The sequence below is a fragment of the Phascolarctos cinereus genome, unplaced genomic scaffold (genome assembly GCF_003287225.1).
Source record: "Phascolarctos cinereus isolate Bilbo 61053 unplaced genomic scaffold, phaCin_HiC Scaffold_4;HRSCAF=312, whole genome shotgun sequence".
Lineage (NCBI taxonomy): Eukaryota > Metazoa > Chordata > Mammalia > Diprotodontia > Phascolarctidae > Phascolarctos > Phascolarctos cinereus.
The window spans coordinates 22,531,082-22,552,309 of record NW_027555847.1 but is presented as its reverse complement, the minus strand read 5'-3'; the positions used below and the strand labels follow the sequence as shown (position 1 = coordinate 22,552,309).

At 40.0% G+C, this 21,228-nt stretch overlaps 1 protein-coding gene across 1 annotated transcript in view; it reads left to right on the top strand.

The window, feature by feature from the left end:
• The window catches only part of CFAP20DC (CFAP20 domain containing), a 204,478-nt gene that overhangs the window by 140,619 nt on the left and 42,631 nt on the right, over window positions 1-21,228 (top strand). The window contains 1 exon segment of the mRNA XM_078152116.1: window positions 15,795-15,853. Within this exon segment, the coding sequence (XP_078008242.1) occupies window positions 15,795-15,853 (59 nt within the window).

Sequence of the window (21,228 nt, the reverse complement as noted above, 5' to 3'; positions counted from 1 at the left end):
ATATGTATAAATTAAAGTGTGTTTAGATACACTTGTAAATTTCTCAATTAGTATAATTAATGTAGTCATTATTCTTGTTGCAAATTGTCTTTTGTGGGCATCTCTAAGTACATCAAGTCCCCTGGGAAACCCGTTAGACTTTGATAGACAAATTTTTCAGCATTTCAACTTGTAAGGAAATTCAATTAAAATAATACTTTACAACTTCTGTGAAAATCAGGTTTCAAGTAATCAGTTTTGTTCAGTTTCTGTTCAGTGGTACTCATGACAGCCTGGGGAAAGGAGTAGTGAGGGAGTTCTAATGGATTTTTAAATGGATTCAGAATTTTGAGCAATTTTGATTGACATCAGTAGAAAACTCAAACCCTGTTAACTCATAAAGTTTTTTTAAAGAGCAATTAAAGGACAAGATTTCTTTTAATAATCATTCTAACGTGATGGCTTGGGAATATCAGGAAGAAGTATAACTGAGCTTCCTTCCCTCCAACCCCAAGTCACAATATCTCAGAAAAGATTTAGAAAATGTACCAAACTGAGCCCTTATGGGGAAATCCAAGAAAAAAATCACAGTCTGTCATTTGTCAAGGCCAAATCCACATAGGGAGACAGGCAGAGAAGTCTGTGTAGCCTGAAGATGGCGGGGTCTGGCCAGACATGCCCGATGGAGTGTGCCACCACAGGGAGAAGCAGTGCTTCGAGGAGAAAAGAGGCTACAAATGCATCCAAGAGGAGCCCAGCCTTATATAGGTGGTAGCAACAGATGCCAACCTGCAGCTCCTTTGTGCACTCCCTAGTTCTGGATCACAGCTCCAAGGCTGACTGAGGAGGGAGCCTGTGCCCATGAGTAGCAGTCCAGAGTGCACAGTGATCATGAGCCCTGGGCTGCGGACCAAGTGAGGAGCAAGTTCAGAAGCTTTATGGTTGTGACCCCAGGAGCAGAGCATGATTTCCAGTCAGTTTCCAGTCCAGTCTGAAGCCTGCGATAGAATAGCAAGGACAGGAATCCCAAACCACAGGGAGCCTCGAGTTCTGTCGTTCTGAACCCCTGCCGACGTGTTACAGCGACTCCTCTGCAATTTGTAATCTTTGAGAGCGTCTCAGTGACTTACCCAGGGTCACACATACCATATGTGTTGGGATCAGGACCTGAATCCAAGTTTCAAGGACAAATAGCTGCCTGATAGTGACTGAGTCCAGCAACAGTCCACTGGAACTCCAACCAGGAGAACCCCAGAGGCATGTTGCTCAGACCCAGACCCAGGCCTTACAGAGCTCAGATGGGGAGTGGGAAGAAGATAGAAGAGAAGGGTGTACAGTGATCAGACTGTGCCCTAGATTGTGCCATTTTTTTTAAGGCAATTGGGGTTACGTGACTTGCCCAGGGTCACGCAGCTAGTGAGTGTCAAGTGTTTGGTCTGAGGCTGGATTTGAACTCAGGTCCTCCTGACTTCAGGGCCAGTGCTCTATCCACTGCACCACCTAGCTGCCCCTCCCTAGATTGTACCATTTTGAGAGCACTGAAAATTTGCAGGTCCCCAGACTGAGCTGTCTCTGAGATCCTGGATTTACACTGTACTCCAATAAAGTAGCAGTAAGACCCTCCCAAAAATTCCCTCATAAGTGCACAGAGCCTGGACCTGGCATAAAGTCTGAAGCCAGAAAGTACACTAGAAGAATGAGCAAACAAAAAAAAAAAGTCCCATATTAAAATGTTATTATGGCAATAGGGACCCTCAAGGCACCAATCCAGAAGAGTTACTCTAAGACATCTATAAGCAAAGCCTCAAAGAAAAACACAGCTTGGGCACAAGTTCAAATTGAATTCTTATAAAAGAGAAGTAAGACTTTAAAATGGTTTTTTTAATAAATGAAATAGAGCACAGGAAAGAAATGGAAAAGAAATGAGACATATAAGAAAGAAGGGAATTAAGAGCTTGGTTCAAGAGGTACAAAAGCGAGGGAGGGTGGTGGAGTAAAAGTAGTGACTTTCTTGAGCTCTCCCCCAAACTGCTCCAAATACCTGTAAAAAATGTCTCTAAACAAATTCTTGAGCAGCAGAACCCACAAAAAGACAGAGTGAAACAAATTTCCAGGCTACGACAACCTGGATGGTTGACTGGAAAGGTCTACTGTGCTGGACTGGGAGAGGAGTGCAGTTCAGCGTGGGCCAAGCAGGCAAAAACCAGACCTCAGCAAACCTGGAGCAGTCCTCAAAGGATTAAATCGAGGGGTGCCGTGGTGGTTTCCAGACTTCCCATACAAACCCCAGAGACAATTTAGAAGCTCAGTAGGAAAAGTCTGTCTGACCAAAGTGATAGAGAAGCTCAGTCTGGCCCCAGTTCTGGTGCAACCTCGGGGTGGGGACTGCTTCCAGAGCTCTTGGCCCACAGACAGAGGGAGGATCAAGTGACTGATAAAAGGGAGATTGCAGGTTTCTCTTTGCTGGTACTGAGGCAGGATTCTCTTGCTTTGCCGGTGCTTGGATCTGGGTCACAGTTCTGGATGGCAGTCCTGGGGCGAGGAGGAGCGCTGGCATGGTGGAACTTGTGGTGACAGTGAAGAGATAATCCTCCTCACAGTTCCAAGGCAGAAAAGAGTGCATGTGGTCACTCATAGACCAGAGCCCGGGCCAGGAAAGGAGTGAACACCTCCCTCTTGATCGTTACCACTTTGGAAGAACTGAAAATTTACAGGTCCCTAGAAACATTTCTGAAAACAGCTGCACAAAATCCCCAAAACTTGGGACAGTACATTCTCCACGCTGAAAACAGACTCCTACCTTAACAAAGAGTTTATAACTCAAGTAATTGGCTGGTATCATGAGCGAACTGCGCAAAAAAAAAAAAGTCAGACCATAGAATCTTTCTTTGCAGACAAAGAAGATCAAAATATACAGCCAGAAGAAGACAACAGAGTCAAAGCTCCTACATCCAAAGCCTCCAAGAAAAATACGAATTGGTCCCAGGCCATGGAAGAGCTCCAAAAGGATTTTGAGAAGCAAGTAAGAGAAGTAGAGGAAAAACTGGAAAGAGAAATGAGAGTGATGCAAGAAAATCATGAAAAACAAATCAACAGCTTGCTAAAGGAGACCTAAAAAAATGCTGAAGAAAATAACACCTTAAAAAATAGCCTAACCCAAATAGCAAAAGAGGTCCAAAAAGCCAATAAGGAGAAGAATGCCTTCAAAAGCAGAATTGGCCAGATGGAAAAGGAAGTCCAAAAGCTTACTGAAGAAAATACTTCCTTAAAAATTAGAATGGAGAGAACGAAAGTTAGTGACTTTATGAGAAATCAAGACACGGTAAAACAAAACCAAAAGAATGAAAAAATAGAAGACAATGTGAAATGTCTCACTGGAAAAACAACTAAGCTGGAAAATAGATCCAGAAGAGAGAATTTAGAAATTATTGGACTACCTGAAAGCCATGATCAAAAAAAGAGCCTAGACATCATCTTTCAAGAAATTATCAGGGCAGCTAGGTGGCGCACTGGATAGAGCACTGGCCCTGAAGTCAGGAGGACCTGAGTTCAGATCTGGCCTCCGAACACTTGACACTTACTAGCTGTGTGACCCTGGGCAAGTCACTTAACCCCAATTGCCTTTAAAAAAAATGCAAGAAATTATCAAGGAAAACTGCCCTGATATTCTAGAACCAGAGGGTAAAATAGAAATTGAAAGAATCCACTGATCACCTACAGAAAGAACTCCCCAAAGGAAAACTCCTAGGAATATTATAGCCAAATTCCAGAGTTCCCAGGTCAAGGAGAAAATATTGCAAGCAGCCAAAAAGAAACAATTCAAGTATTGTGGAAACACAATCAGGATAACATAAGATTTAGCAGCTTCTACATTAAGGGACCGTAGGGCTTGGAATATAGTATTCTGGAGGGCAAAGGAGATAGGATTACAACCAAGAATCACCTGCCCAGCAAAACTGAGTATAATCCTTCAGGGGGAAAAGTGTCATTCAGTGAAATAGAGGACTTTCAAGCATTCTTGATGGAAAGACCAGAGCTGAATAGAAAATTTGACTTTCAGATACAAGACTCAAGAGAAGCATGAAAAAGTAAACAGGAAAGAGAAATCATAAGGGACTTACTAAAGTTGAACTGTTTACATTCCTGCTGGGAAAGATGATATTTATAACTCATGTGACCCTTGTCAGTATTAGGATAGTTGGAGGGGAAAAAATTATATGTTGCTAGATAGATAGATAGATAGATAGATAGATAGATAGATAGATAGATAGATAAGATAGATAGGGGTACAAGGGGTGATATCTAAAAAGTAAAATTAAGGGGTGAGAGGATTGTACTAGAAAAAGGAGAAAGGGAGAGGTAGAATGAGGTGAAATTATCTCACATAAAACAGAGAAGAAAAAGCTTTTACAGTGGAAGGGAAGTGTGGGAAGGTGAGAGGAAATGAGTGAATCTTATTCTCATCAGATTTGGCTTAAGGAGGAAATAACATACGCACTCAGTTGGGTGTGGAAATGTTTTACCCTATGGGGAAATAGGGGGGAAGGGGATAAGGGGAGGGGATGATGGAAGGGAGGGCAGATTGGAGTGGGGAGTAATCAGAAGCAAACACTTCTGAGAAGGAACAGGGTTAAAAGAGAGAATAGAATAAACGGGGGGCAGGATAGGATGAAAGGAAATATAGTTTGTTTTTCACAACATGACTACTATGGAAGTGTTTTGCATGACTACACATGTATAACCTGTATCAGAGTTGCTTGCCTTCTCAGGGTGAGTGGGGAGGGAGGAAGGGAGAAAATTTGCAACCCAAAGTTTTAAAAACAAATGTTAAAAATTGTTTTCATATGTAACTGGGAAATAAGATATACAGACAATGGGGTATAGAAATCTATCCTGCCCTACAGGAAAATAGAAGGGGAAGAGGATGGGGGCGGGGTGTTAGAATGGAGGGCAGATTAGGGGAAGGGGTATTCAGAATGCACATCATCTTGGGGTGAGGGGAAAGGCGAGAGGGGGAAAAATTTGGAACTCAAAATCTTGTGGAAGTGAATGTTGAAAACATAAATAAATTAATAAAAAAGAGATACAAAACCTTACCAAAGCAATAAAACTCCCTGAAAATTAGAATAAACCAAATAGATGCAGTGACTCCATGACATAACAAGAAATATTAAAGCAAAATCTAAAGACTGAAAAAGTAAGGGAAAAATGTAAAATATCTAATAACAAAAACAACTGACCTGGATGTCCTGAAAGCCATGACTGAAAAGGAAGAAATCGTACAAGAAAACTGCCCAGATCTCTTAGCACCAGGGGGCAGTGCGTAAATAGAAAGACTCCACTGGGCATCTCCTGAAAGAAGCTCCAAAGTGAAACTCCCAGGAACAGGATAGCCAAAATCCAGAGGTTTAAGGTCAAAAAAAAAAAAAAGATGCTACAAGCAGCCAGAAAAAAAAAAAAGTACTGAGGAGTCACAGTCAGAATCTCACATGATCACACACAGACACCTTTCTAAAGAAGTGAAGGCTTAGAATATAATATTCCAGAAGACAAAGGATATAGATTTAGAACCAAGGATAAAGCTGGGAAAACTGAATATAATCAAAAGGGACAGGGGAGAGGGTGTGGATTGAACTTTGATTGGTATAAATACATATTTTTTTTATACATGTGGGTCCTTTTCCCTTTTTTATGATCTCTTTGGGATACAGACCTAGTAGTGGTATTACTGGATCAAAGGGTATGTACAGTTTTATAGCTCTTTGGGCATAGTTCCAGAGTGTTCTCTGGAATGGTTGGCCCAATTCCCAACTCCACCAACAATGTATTAGTGTTTCCACATCTCCTCCAACATTTATCATTTCCTGTTTTGTCATGTTAGTCAATGTGATGGGTGGGATGTGGTACCTCAGAGTTGTTTTGATTTGCATTTCTCTAACCAGTAGTGATTTAGAACATTTTTTCATATGACTATAAATAGCTTTAATTTTTCATCCAAAAACTTCCTGTTCGTATCCTTTGACCATTTATCAACTGGGAAATGACTTTTATTCTTATAGATTTGACTCAGTTTCCTATATATTTTAGAAATGAGGCCTTTATCAGAGACACTGGCTGTAAAAATTGTTTCCCAGTTTTCTGCTTCTCTTCTGATCTTGGTTGCATTGGCTTTGTCTCTGCAGAAACTTTTTAACTTAATGTAATCAAAATTATCCATTTTGCATTTCATAATGTTTCAACTTTGATTGGCATAGAGGATTTCCAAGCTTTGATGCAAAGACCAGAGCTGCATAGATAGAAACTTTGAAATTCAAACATGGGAGTTACAAGAAGGCAAACATGAACCAGCAATTATGAGGGACTGAGCAAGGATAAACTGCTTACATTCTAATTTGGGAAAATGATTATGTGTCTGCCCCCTCAGAACCTTATCGTCATCGGGTGGTAACTTTCCCTGTTAGAATATGAGCTCCTTGAGAGCAGGACCTTGCTTTTCTGTTTGTATCGCAGTGCTTTTTCATTCATTCATAGATTTAGAACGTTATTACATTGCAAATAAATCATGAGACAAAACATCATTACTCTAGTCTAAGATAATCATCACTTAATGCTTGACATATATGCTGTGTAAGCAGAGATTGTCACAAGGCCATCATTCATTCATCCAAGGTAAGCAATTCCTCAACCTAATAAAGAACTCATTTGTGTCTTCAATTCAGGGAAGAAGTGACATGGTACTTTCATCTACAGGTCACATTGCATCACTCCCATGACTGGCATTTTGGAGGAAAATAAGACTAATTTCACAAATTGAATTTAGTCAATTGATTAGTATAGGGGAAAAGGTATTTGAAAAATTTTTTACAATCCTAACTAACAGCCTTGGAATGTTATTGTCATTTTTTTAATGAGTTTTACTTAACACACACACAAAAAAAATTTTCCTTTGTCTTGTTACATGTTAGCATTTTTAGTAACATTATTTAGAGCCCTTTCTTAATGTCCCTCCCAACCTTTTCCAAAAGCAGAGCTCTGTAGTCTCAATGGCCATTCATTGGTGCAAATACTGTTTCCTTGGGACTTGTGCATAGCAACAGCGCCATCCAGAGGATGCTTTTGTTGAGCTTCTCATCTTTGTTGATTGTCTCTCACCTAGCACAGCATACTGGCATTTTCTGTGGTGACCTTCTGGCTGTGTGTATGTTACATGCTAGCACTTGGTCTTTGGCTCTTTATGGCTAATTTAGGATTGCATTCCTCCCTTTATATTCAGGTTCATTAACTGCTCACTACTTTTGAGCTTTAATGAGGTTTAAAAAATTGTCCAGGACTAAAAAGAGAGTTGATTTTGCTAAGCTACAGATAAATCAGATGAACAGATGTTCGTATGCAACTATAAAAATGATAGACTGAAAACTGTATTTTATAGTTAGTGTAATATCTGTGCTGTCAGAGAAACTGTTGAAGTATGCAAGTTGCTTTAGCAGTTGGTTTAAATTCAGTCGACGCCTCAAACGGAAAACTGTTTCTTAATTCTTAATTACTTAATTCTATTTCTGCCATCTCTGGTTAAATGGCAAAACTTGATTAATTTAAATATAAATATCTGAATATGTCAGTGAAAACCTATAAGTTGTAAATCAATATGCATTGCAAGTGCATGTCTGCCATTCATTGTTTGTACTTTTGTGCCTTGAACCGAGATGGAAGGTGTTAGTTTTACTGTTTGAGAACTGAAGCAATGATCATGTTACTCCTATGGCAGATTCCCTTCAGGATGATGGGCCACAGTGATTATGAGCAGTAGGGCAGTGGAGTGGGTGAAATCCTCTACTTGGAACCAGGATGACCTAGGATTGAATCCTACCCACTTATTAGCTGTGCCACCATAGGCAACTCATTTAACCTCTCTGTGCCTCAGTTTCTTCAAATGCAGGAGAGGATGAGAAATAATAACTGTAGTGCCTTTTCTCACAGAGTCATTAGAGTTCCAAATGCAAAAAATGTTTATACAGTGCTTTATGTAGCACTCTACTATATAAATAACATCAGCTGTTATTGTTGTTAGTGTAATCATTCTAAGGCCATACCCCTTGTTTCTGTTATCTAAATGACTACAAAATCAACATTTTTAAAAAATGTTTTACTTGTTGCTTATTACTTGGCTTATTTCTCTTTATCATGGCTCCTGCCCTAGCATCAAATGAAAGGAAGTCTTTGCCCTATATGTGTATGCTTACATTCCTATTTCATGGGGCTACATACATATGGATGGAGAGAAAGAGGGGGGGGAGGGAGAGACAAATATTTCAAAGTATACCTAATGGTGAGGTTATCAAAATAGTTCGCATATGAAATGACCTTGTACTGTTTGCTTGGAACCCTCAAAACATTATCATCTCCTTAGTGAAAGGTACACTAATGGAAAAGAGATTTTTTTGACCATCCATGTTGGAAAAAACAAAGTGGATGAACAAACACTTATTGTGCAGATTATGTCATGACACCAGATGGGTAGCCCATCAGAATAGTTGTATCAGTACTTATGATTTGGATGAGCTTTGCAGATGAATAATGAACCAGAACAAGAACTGAGTAGGAGAATAAATTCAGGCCAGATTGAATTGGAGAAACTGAAATATTTCAGGATATATCTGTTGAATTGAGGGGGTAGAGATCCCAGAGTACCCAAGGATATCAGATTCTTTCCCAAAGGTGCTTTAAGGCTACAAATCACAGCACAGCACAATTTCAGAAGAATTAAAATGACAAATAACTTAAAGGGATATGAGAAGATGATGCATGGTGGATATAAGCAGGCATGTTGCCAGTGACATGTGAAATGGCATGTGAGACATTATCAAGGAAATGAATGACTAGAAAATGAAGGGGAATAATTAACATAGCCTGAAAGAGAGATGAGAGAGGGACAGAACTGATTGTTTAACCCACTGTTATTCTTAGAATACTAAAAAATCAAGAGGGAGGCCTTCAGCATGTAGGAAAATAGCACCAAGGATTGTGGTCAACCTCAGTGGAAGAAGCATCCACACAAATGACCTCCCAGATCTATCTAGTTCTACATGTTGTTTATAGCGTGGACACAGAAAATTGTCCATTGACAGATAAGAATGCATGCTGTGGTGATCAGCTGGGCTGCTGGTTACCAGGTTCAGTAAACCATTTAAAACCTTTAGGATCCTTTAACCCTAACTTAAGCTGAAGGAAATAATGTTCTGTCTTCAGTAGAAATTGGTTCAGTGGGCATTCTTTGCTTGTCAAAGCCAATTTCCTAGAGCTGAGGTTTCTCAAAATTAACTTTTAGAATGTATATGACCATTCCTTGTTATCATCAATTTGATTATGATATTAAGGTTAGAGAGACTTTTCATTAGAAAGGAAACTGGTACGTGTGTGTGTGTGTGTGTGTCTAGGAAGGAAGGATTTATTAAGCATCTGCTGTGTGCCAGGCGCTATTCTAAGCACTTTGTAAATGTTATCTCATTTTATCTTTACAACTCTGGTAGGTAAGTGCTTTTTATTATCTCCATTTTACAGTTGCAGAAACTGAGGCAAACAGTTTACTGATATAAAAGCTTCCTAATGTAAATCAGTGTTTAAGACTCAAAGTAAAAATCTGTCTTAGACCAAAGTTCAGTTCTTCCATGTCCTTCTAAGCTGTATTGCTTAACTTGAAATTGTGTTGACTAGGCTAGATGCCTATTTGTTGGGTATGTTTCAGAACAGATGACCGCTGGGGTCTCTTCCAACTCTGAAATTCTGCAATTCCATTTCAATACAAAGTTTGTTGTTCGGTTATTTTCAGTTGTGTCTAAGTCTTTATGACCTCATTTGGGATTTTCTTGGCAAAGATACTGGAGTGGTTTGCCATTTCCTTCTCCAACTCATTTTACAGATGAGGAACTAAGGCAAACAAGGTTAAGTGACTTGGCCAGGGTCACACAGTTAGTAAGCATCTGAGGTGAGGTTTGAACTCAGGAACATGAGTCTTCCTGACTCCAGGCCTGGAGCTCTATTCACTGCACCACCTAATAATTGTACTTAATACAAAATATTAGTTATAGGTTGTTAATAGCTTTTATAACTTTATATAGTTTTTTTAATAATACAAAGTATTAGTTATAAAGATGGGTATTAGATCAGAAGTGTCAATCACATAGCCCCTAACACTCCCTAGCGCAGCCTGAACCCAAGCCAGATTAAGATATAATCAGGAAATATTTAGCAAAATAAATAAAAATAGAATAGAATATAGATAATGTTAATATGGGGTTTTCTGAGTCTGTTTGTCTTCTGTAGGCATCCTTATGTAAAAATTACTGCCCCCCATTGTTTGAATTTGACAATTTGAAATATGAATAAGGATTTGAATATTTAATGGTAATGTCAGCCTTGTCATTTTTATTATTTATTATTGTCTTGTTTTATTTTTTAAACAACAATTGCTAGAAGGAAAAAAATTCACAAAAAAAAATTAAGAGAGAACGTTCTTGGTAGCATAGCTAGATGAACATTCTGCAAAAGGCATGATAGAAGTCTCCAAATGCTCGCATGGCTAAGGGAAAGAAAAGAATTCTTTGGTCTGGCACCAGGGAGTGTAAATACAATTAATGGGACAAAATTAAGAAAATGAGCATTTTGGCTGAATATCAAGAAATCTTCCTGACAGTGAGCTAAAAATGAATTGTGGGTGTGTCTCAAGTCAGTAGGTGGCTGCTCCATCATGTAAAACATACATGTGTAGCCAAGAACTGAGCAGTGAACCCCAACATGTTTATCTGTGGTAGAGTAATCCTGAACCAGTCCTTTCCAGGCAAGTAATAAGTTATGCCCTTTTCTTGACCTAATTTCTCTTTTTTTTTCCGTGAGAAATAAAACCTTAATTAAATAACTTCTTGTGCAACCATAAAACCAGATTTTGGGGTTCTTCTTTCTGCTGTCCTCCTGGCCATTGTGTTTGTTTTGTTGGCATTGCTATGTGATGCCTTGATCCTGGTGGCCCATATACATTTAAATTCACTCGTGGTGCATAATACCATGTTGGATTAAGTGACTGGTATGCTAAGATTGGATATTCAATTTCATTTGAGGAAGGGATTCTTAGCCTTTTTTCTGCCATGGACTCCCTTTCACAGTCTGGTAAATTCTGTGAACCCCTTCTCAGAGAAATGTCTTCAAAATAAAATAGTAAGGATTATAACAGAAACCAGTTCTATTGAAATACAGTTATCAAACTGTCAAAAAACTAAGTTTATGGACCCAGGTTAAGAGCCCCTGAATTAAATAGGAATGTTCAAAGAAATAATAAAGGGAAAGGATTCACTACAAAGAACTTGTATCCTTTCTGTCCTTAAGACGTCTAAGCCTATTAAAATCTGTTCCTAATGTGCATTATGTGCCATTATATACCAGTCACTGCATTATGATGTAAAGGAGCAAGCGTAGGACTCTTCAAGGTCAAGAGCACATTTAGATCCTGGTCTGACCCTGAGGGCAAATCATTTATTTCCACTTTCCAGGCATCAGTTCCTTCATGTGTAAGGGGAGGAGTGGACTAAATGAACCCTAAGGGCTCTTCCAGCTATAAAGTCCTGTGGCCCTATAGTAGACAAGGCTCCTGTTGGGTACTGTGGTTCAGTGGTTCTTCAGCTGTAGGCTGCAACCCACAGTTTAAGAAGCGCTGAAGGGGTCACAAGTGGAAAATGTTTAAGTAGCCCTGCTGTGGTCACCCAGTATTTTATGTAATTTCTAAGCCCTTTGAGTGGAGTGTGAGACATACTCACCTGATTCCAGATTGTGACTGTGGATTTTTGTATGGGGGATGACTGATAGCTACAGCAGTAATGGTAAACAAGTGTTTATTACATTGTTCCTAGAGTGAGGATGTTGCGAGAGGCAACATTTTATCAGTGTTGAGGCATGTTGCCCCATTATTAGCCTCAAGAGAAGAGGATTGAATGACCAGTTGAGGCTCGAGGTGATCTTGGCATCCAGCTACTTGTAAAAAATAGACCGAAGCGTGAAGGTTAGCCTGTGTGATCAGACTCTATGGTACCAAATGTTTTTATGGAATATCCTTTTTTAATTCACTGATCAGTGTTCAATGCTCAGTCATCCACTCAGGGCCAATGCCTGCTTTTCAGAGAGCCTACTAACTCACAGAAGACTTATCCTAGAGAAATTACTCAAACCGAGGCACAAATGTTTATCTGGGTCTTTGAGTCTGATGGTGCTTTCAAATACCTCGTCACATCTAGAATTTTGGTATAAATATCATAGAATCATCTAATATCATATATTGTGGATCCATAATTTCATTAGAGGTGCCTCCACCAACTCAGATCTCAACTCATCTGTGCCTTAAATGATTATGATGTGTGATTAAACATATCGTGGCTCTGTGGCCTGCTATGGTGATGAGCCTCCAAATGTAGCCAAGTGGGGTCACTGGTGAATGACTTCAGTAGAGGAACAGAATGCTGTGCCATTAAAATCTAAATATACCAGCAGCCCTACTGAGGGACCTTAATAACTGGGAAGGGCACACAGTCTGCCTACATCTGGTAATTTATACATTTGTCTTTGGATGTGTTTTTCATTTCTGTGTGTCTGTGTGTCTCTACAGACTTTGCTGTAGACGTCCCTGGTGGTGTGGGTATCGCTTTGGAAGGTGCAGCAGGCCGCCGATCTCATCACCTTCTTAGCCCCTTTGTCTCTGGAGAGTTCATCAGTCCATTTCAATAATGAGCCCTGGGTTTGTAGCCTGGGGCAGTATAATGACCCATAAAGTCCACATGGTCACCTTCTCTGCTGCTTTGTGAAATTTATATTAAATGAGAAGTTAGAAGTAAAATCACAAGAGTGTAGAACCCCCCACTTGGGAAATCTCCTAATGTTTGGACAGTTTAGGGAGAGGTTTGGCGTTCTGTCCTAACTTGAACTTATATTTATCTAGAAATAATTCTTAGCTTCTTTATGATTTAGGCAAATCAAGTTACTAGAAATGTTTGGGTAGATAAATGAGCAGATCATGCTCAGTGTAAATACTGAGAGAGATACTTAAAGGAGAAGCAGACCTTTTCATAGAACTTCCTCAGTCCTTGAAGAGAAGATGAGTACAACCTGTGGCTGCAGCCTGAGGCTTCTCTTCCAAGATGGCAGTGGCCTTCCTCAAGCTGCCCATTTTCCTCTGCTGCTCAGCCCTAAATTTTCTTTCTCCTTTTGCTTGTTGTCCTGTGCTTTCCCCTTAGCTCGTTAAGGCCTGGATATGGGTGGGAAAGTTGACTCCATTGCAGTACTGCTACTGCTGTGCTACTTGGCATAGGTCCCCCTGCTTCCTCTCAGTCTGTCTTTCACAATTCTGTGGCTCTTTAAGAATACCGAGGCATGAACGAGCTCAAGAATCTTGACAGTCTCAAATTAGCCTCGATTTTGAAGCATCCACATTTGTCCTTCTGAGCTACAAGTACCAAGATGTAAGTCACAGTTCCCAAATTCAAAATCAGGATATGGTTCTCAAACTCTCTGGTCTCAGGGCCCCTTTATACTCTTAAAAATTATAGAGTACTCTCCCAAAAAGCTTTTGGTTATGTGTGTTATATCTGTTGATATTTACTGTATTAGAAATTAAAATGCCATGATATTATTTTGAAAATAGTTTTGACCTCATAGAGGGTTTTGGGGACCACCAGGGGTCTAGGGCAGAGGTGTCAAACTCTTGGGAATCCCTGTAAAACTCTCTAGTGCTGCTGAACCAGATTAAGATGTAATTGGAAGGTGTTTAACAAAATAAATAAAATGACAATACTACTTAGATAATGTTAGCTTGTGGGTTTCCCAAGTCAATATGTGGCCTGCAGGAATCCCTTTTTTATTTAAATTTGACATTACTGGTTTATAGGATACATGAACCAGCCCATATGTTTAAGGGTTTGGTAGGGAGATAAAACACACATACACAAGAAAACTTGAACAGTGGATGGGGGGGGGAAGTGGAGTGTTCTGGGGTGTCAGAAGAAAGATCATTTCCACCACTTCCAGGAAAGACTTCACAAATGAGATGGAATATACATACGTGCATGTCTCACCTGGACTACTGCAATTACCTGGTTGGCCATCCTAAGCAAAACTTCTAAAGGGGTTTTCCTGAAGTGTAGGTTTGACCACGTCACCCCTCAGTGGCTCCCTGTTGCTTTTAGGATCAAATATAAGTGCCTCACAGTCTGACCCTAAACTGCCTTCCCAATAACGTCAGACATCGCCCCCTTCCAGTAATCTTCTGTCAAGCCAAACTGGCCTTCTTTCTGGACATCACTCATGGTATCCCACATCCCATTCTTTTGTAGAGATGAATGCCTCACCTCACCCCCCCCCATAGTGATCATGTTCAAGGTATGGCAAATGATCCATAAAGGATAAGAATGGGTGAATAACATTCCAGAAAAGCAGATTGAAGCTAAATTAGGTCAGGCCTTGAACGACAAAAGAACTTGGACTTTATTTCACAGGAAATGGTGAGACATTGAAGATTTTTAAATAGCACCTCAAAACAAATTCTAGACCGGCTGAGCCCACAAAAAGTGCTCCAAATCACTATTGATTAGAGAAATGCAAATTAAAACAACTTTGAAGTACCACCCCATATTAGATTGACTGATATGACAGAAAAGCAAAATGACAAATGTTGGAGGAGATGTGGAAAAACTGGGACACTAATGCACATACCAGTGCATTTTGTGTTGGCAAAGTATTGGAAACTGAGGGAATCAATTGAGGACTGGCTGAACAAATTGTAGTATGTGATTTTGAAGGAATACTCTTGTGCTATAAGAAATGATGAGCAAGATGCTATCAAAAAAACCTGGGAAGATTTACATGAACTGATGCAAAGTGAGATGAGCAGAACCAGCAGAACATCGTACACAGTAACTAATATTGTACAGTGCTGTTCTCAGCAATACAGTGACCCAAGATAATCCATCTCCAGATAAAGAACTGATGGAATCTGAGCACAGATTGAACCATGCTTTCCCTAACTTACTTTATTTTTCTTATTTTTTGTTTGTTGGTGGGTTTTTTGGTCTGTGTTTTCTTTCACAACATGACTGATATGGAAGTATGTTTTGCATGGCTGTATATGTATAACCTATACTAAATTGCTTGCCTTCTCAGTGAGGGGGGAGGGTAAGGAGGAAGAGAATTTAGAACTCAAATTGTTTTAAAGAATATTAAAAATTGTTTTTACAGGTATTTGGGGGTGAAATAAATTTTTTTTTAAAAAGATTGATGTAGAATATGTATGGGGAGGAAGTAGGAAGAGAGGGAACCTAGAGACGGGGAGACCAGCTCCAGGGTTATCTCAGTAACCTAGGGAAAAGGTTGTTAGGACCTACACTAGATAGTAGCGGGGCAGCTGAGAGATTCAGACAGAGATGTAGAGAAGATCTAGTCAAGGACTAAGTGTCGAGAGAGGGCGACACCAAGTTTTCAAAACTAGACACCTGGAAGGACTTTGCAAAGACAGTCAGGCAGAGGAGGCAGCCCCATCTCCAGACTTCCTCTCCTAAGGTGGCCGCCCCAGAGCAGCCGAACTGCTTTTCCTTTAGGTTCTGGTAGTCAGCCTGAGAGGATAGGGCTAGTTTTGAAAACAGTCACCGATGACCCAATGTCAGTCAACAGGTTTGAGGAGCTAGAGGATGAATTCCATGGTGGAGTATGCGCCTGACAGCAGCACCTTTTCAGATAAAACATTTGCAGTGCTATTTTCCAAGTATTCTTTTCACTGTCTTTTGCAGCCTGTCAATCAAGGACATCACTATCAGAAAGAAATGGATCCTCCTTCTCCTAACCCTCGGTAAGCAGTCATCAGCTCTCCTGATGATGAGAGTGTAAGATTGACTTGGGCTTTGTCCTGTCTGTTTTTTCTTGGGAATAAATGCTAATCATGACTTTTACTTTTAATTGGCAAATGATAATTCATTGTATTTTAAAATTGTTTTTCTATAACTTTAAAGTATTTAAAGTTTACTTCTGTGAATTTAAATAGCCATTTCATGTTTCAGAATTTCTTTAGTCCAAATAGCACTATTTTTAAAACCTTCTCAGACTTATAAAGGAACAGTAGATAATTTAATAAAACCTCACTATTATTATTCATGACTTATGTGGACATACCGTTTTCAAGTTTACAAAGTGCATTTTCATAGCATTGCAAGTATTATTGTTCCCATATTCTGTATGATGAAACTGAGGCTCAGAGTAGAGAAATCCCATAGTTGGTAAGGATCAGACAGTTTGGAGAAAGCAAAGTCTAAATCAGACACCTTGTAAATAAATGAACTTGTATTACTTTCAGTTACACAAGTCACTCAACAAACTGTTTGTCTTATTAATAGGATCCATAAACTTACCTAATATAATCAGTAGATAAGAAGAACATGGAATTAGTGTCTGCCAACGTTGGCCTTTCCTTATAAATAGCTGTTTCTGAAGGACTCCTAGGCAACTTAATTTCTTTAGAATAAATGTTTTTCCTGCCAATTTGTTTATGTCATTCATTTCCTAGAGAGGTAGCAGAGGACCACTCTTGGAATCAGGACTTGAATTTACATCTTGACTCTTTACTAACCTAATAAAAGCCTTAGCATGTCCAGACAACCCTCAAAGACATGGGAATTACATGGGAATTGCCAGTCTCCATTGGTGGAGGGAGTCCTCAGACCAAGAGTTCTCCTATGCAAGTTAAAGCCAAAAAAAAAATTTAATTTTATGAGCAGTATGTTATTTTTCTACATGATGCAAGGGTAAACCACCTTTCCTCCCAAAGAGCATAGATCCTAAATTAATGACATTGGAGTGCAGGAGAGTGGCAGTGTGAAGTGGGGGGTGGAGCCCAGGTTCTGGGCTTTGGGCCAGTCAGTCCTGTCTTTGGAGATTGGTTTCTTTTTCTGTAAATTGAGGGGGCTTAAAGATGCTCCCCAAGGCCCCTGCCCAGCCTCTGCTGCTGTCTGCTCAGAGCTGCTGCATTAGCTGAGGCATCACAAGAAAGTGAGAAGACTGAGCTTCAAATAAGACACAAAAGAAGTCTCATGAATTCAGAATCAGATTTCATATTTTCATTCGTGGATGCATGTTCACAGAAGGTGAGGAAGCGTCTGTATTTAAATTCCTTTAAGTTTAGACTGAAAATACTTTCTGCAGAGAAATGGAATGTAAGATAGGATACTTGAGTTCCAGAAAATAGCTTGTACACATACAAGATCGGGAAGAGGACTTAACTATAAGTTTGCCTGAAAAAGATTGAGGGGTTTCAGTGGACACCAAGCTCCCTCAGACACAACTGCGTGACTGGGCCCCTAAAAATGTTCACTCACTCTGAAGCCATCAGAAGAGAGGCACACCTTCTCAGAGTAGGCAGGTTCTATGATCCTACTGTCCGCTGCCCTGCTCAGACCACGCATGAGAACTGTGCTCAGTCCTGGGCACCACCTTTTGGGAAGGTCCCAGAAGAGGGGAGCCAGGATGGTGAAGGGCCTCGTCAGCTAAATAGATAGCATGCTTTATATCATTCAGTAAATGTTTAATCACTCAGAAAAGGTCATTTACATTTTCACTTATTGAAATTAAAAGCCAGATTTCTTCAGAAAGAAAAAAAAAAGCAGTCAAACTTAATCTGCCAGTATGTTATCCAGCAGTTTTCCTAGCAAATTGTTTTACGGTCAATCAGAGAATCAGTAAATTACCTATCAGGCTGTTGTGCCATAAATTCAACAGCCTTTGTGATTTGCCAAGAAGGCATTATTGGGCCATAAATATAAAACGTGATAAAATTATGAGGTCAGCATGTATCATCATATAAAAATTGGAGAAATCGTATCTTGTTAAAAAAAATTTATGACTTATAATTGAAAGCCGTGCCTCATCTCATGACATTTATTTATTTTATATCTTACCAACTATATCCCAGGCTATTATCCCCCCAAGGAAAGAACATACTTTAAAGGATACAGATAATTAAAATGGAAAAATAAAAGAATTCTGAAGGAGCCATAAAAGTAGGAGCTGTCACTCCACCCCCTTAACTCAGTTGCCTTTTCAGGATGGGTCTTGGACTCGGTCTGAAACGTCAGCATATTAGGCCTTAGGAGGAAGAAACTCGAGTCTCTGCATGAAACTTGGGCCCTTTTTACTTCCTCAAATTTGATATTTGGTTATAACGGAAGCAGTTGAGATAATTGTACCTTTCCTGTGAGGGAGAAGAAGCTGTCCCTGAGGAAACAAAGGCCCACTTAAGTGGCAATGCAGCACCGTCCGCAGCTTACATGTGCTTTTTCACATAATCCACAAAGTTGGTGACCTGAAGGAGCGGCCTCCATCTCTGATTTCTGAGATGAAAACAGCTCAAATGTCATAAGCACATTCAGTGAGATCTTTTCTCTTATCAAAGTAAAATATATCACCAGGAAAATGAATGATGGGAAGAGAAGACTGGCTTACTTACACGTTGTCTCCCCCTGGAATGTAAGCTTGTTGAGGACAGCCATTGAGTACAGTGTTAGCAAACCTTAATTAGGCAGCCTTCTTATCTCTTACGTCGTTCGGAAACTCTCCCGAGTGTTGCCAAGGATACTAGCGTCCTGGTCATCAGGTCAGGAGGAGCAGAGGGAGGCCTCCGGGACATTCCATAGGCATTGCTTCTCCGCATCACTTGTAAGTGGACCTGGACATCATCAATCTCTGAGCTGTGATCTGTACTGTTTGAGGGAACTTAAGAACATTAATGGAATCCAAACAGGCATCTAAAAGCATGGGACCTGGAGTCACGAAGACACAAGTTCAAATGCAGCCTCAGACACTTACTAGTTGTGTGCCCCTGGGCAAGTCACTCAGCTTCTGTCTGCCTCAGTTTCTTCATCTGTAAGGTGGTATTATAATAGCACCTACTCACAGGGTTGTTATGAGGATCAAATGAGGTTGCTCTGAAGCATTTGGCACATGCCTGGCGCATAGTAGGAGATGGGTAAATGTTAGCTTGCTTTTATTATTCGCTCATTCAGTTATTTGTTTCTCATTTATTGCCCCATGCTATATGATTAGTTATTAAGCCCAGAGCAGGAATCAGGTGATAACACGCAAGAAGAGAATACAAAGAAGTAGAAGGGATGCAGAAGTCTGACCCAGACTTTATTTATCTTTAGGAATTACTATGTAGCTCACATTTATTTAGCCCTTTTCCTGCAACTGTGGGTCTTAGAACAAGAAGGTTGGACTCCCATCTTGTTAAAGCTGGGTGTAGCTCTTCCAACAATATGGCCCAGAAATGCCCATTGTAACCCCAGAAATTTAGAGACAGTGGGTCAGGGAAACAGTGCCCCATCCTCCACGCAGAGAAATTCTGCCAAGCCAAGCAAAGTGGATGCCATTTGGCGTTAACAGAGTTTATTTGCAAATGCCTTTTCCTGGCATTCTAGGTTTTGCTCTGTGCTTGGAGCAGGCACATTTATTTGTATGTTGGTTTAGAGTCCTCCAAACAGTTGAGGATATTTTTTGCTTAGTCCTTGATTTTATAAAATAAGCCATGATTACCTTCTGGGTAGCGGCTCCTAGAGATAGAGCCCATAATCAGGGCCTTCTTTCAGAGTATGATGACAGTTGCTATTCTTGCTTCAGCTTAGATAAATTGGGAGTAAGAGTAGTGAGAGGCTTGGTAAGTTTCTAGGGGGAAATATCTAAATAGTTTAAAAGAAATAAAAATTTTGTAAAATAACTCTAAAATATCCAAGCAGAAGCACAACCTTTTTAAAAAAATGTATCTCTTATCTCTGTGCTAAAAATGTCACTGTTGGTTGTGCTAGGGCTGGAATTCTTGGTAGCTCTGTCCCATGTTTATGTGCTGTAAATTTACTTCTATCTGTAATTGGCCGATAAAGTCCTCCAGTCTTTGACAGATGATTAATATGCACCAACCCTGCTTCATCCTAGGACAGCACAAGCTGACTGAAGCGAGCTCTCTTTTCCTCATCCCTTACATGTATTACGTTGGACTGATCTTATTGTCATCATTTTTCTCTTCTCTGTAGGCCTGGGGATTTCCAAATAGAGTAAATTTTATGTGTTTCCTTTCTGTTGGTTAATATTTTTTTTTCTAAACACAAAGAAAATGTATCAATTTTAAAATCATTATTAAGTTTTATATGCATTTCATGTTTTAAAGGTTATCTTCTGTTCTGAGTAGCTTCACAATTAGCACTCATTAACAATTATATAATTTTAATTCATTTTAATCTATCAAAATGTTATTAATAACAATAGCTGGCATTTGTATAGCGATCTGTGGCTTACAGAGCTCTTCCCAGATTATCTCATTTGATTCCTACAACATCCCTGAGAAGTCTGTGCTATTATCAGCCCCATTTTACAAAGGAGGAAATTGAGGCTGAGAAAGGTAAAGTGATTTGACGAGGATTGCACAGCTAGCATAGGCCCCAAGCAGGATTCAACTTTAGGTCTGTTACTCTGCCTGCCCCTTAAGAGCATATCACACACGCGACTCTGTCAGACCGGTACAATAAGAAGCTTTCCTTAAATCCTCAGGGCGGGGTTTTCTGACTCTGAATTACAGAAGGTAAAAAGTCCAGCGCTTAAAGGCAGGGCCTTAGTTCACTTTCTTCTTTGTTTTCCCAAGCCAGATTGGATCCAATTGGCCAGGACCTGATTGGATGGGACGAGATGGGATTGAACTAGATTAAAGCAGATTGATTGGCTTGGATAGGACCGAATAGGACTGGATGGTTTGAACAGGTGCCAGATCTTCAGAAGTCAAAAATCTTTACCCCAAACCAGAGCTTGGGGCCCGGTAGCAGTCACATGGAATTCAACGTTTTGGGGCCCTTTGAGGACATTTGTTTACCTAAGTTTCTGAACAGATGCAACTAGTGACGTAGTTTTGATGACAATGAGCATAGATTTTGACTGAAGTTGTTCTTATTTGGGGAAGATTTTGTGAAGGGGCCGTCTCACTGCCACAACAATAGCTATAACATAATTGGGCCAAACTCAGCAACCCTGCATCATCCGTCTTTAAAGTGCGTTGTGTGGGATGGGAGAAGTCTGTCGTGAGTTGGCATTTTCACACGTGGTTGGAATCAGGACATGCCTCCAATCCCAAAGGACACTGAGGGGGACCGATGACAGTTAAAGTCAACAGGCCCCCAAAAAGTCGTTTTCTTC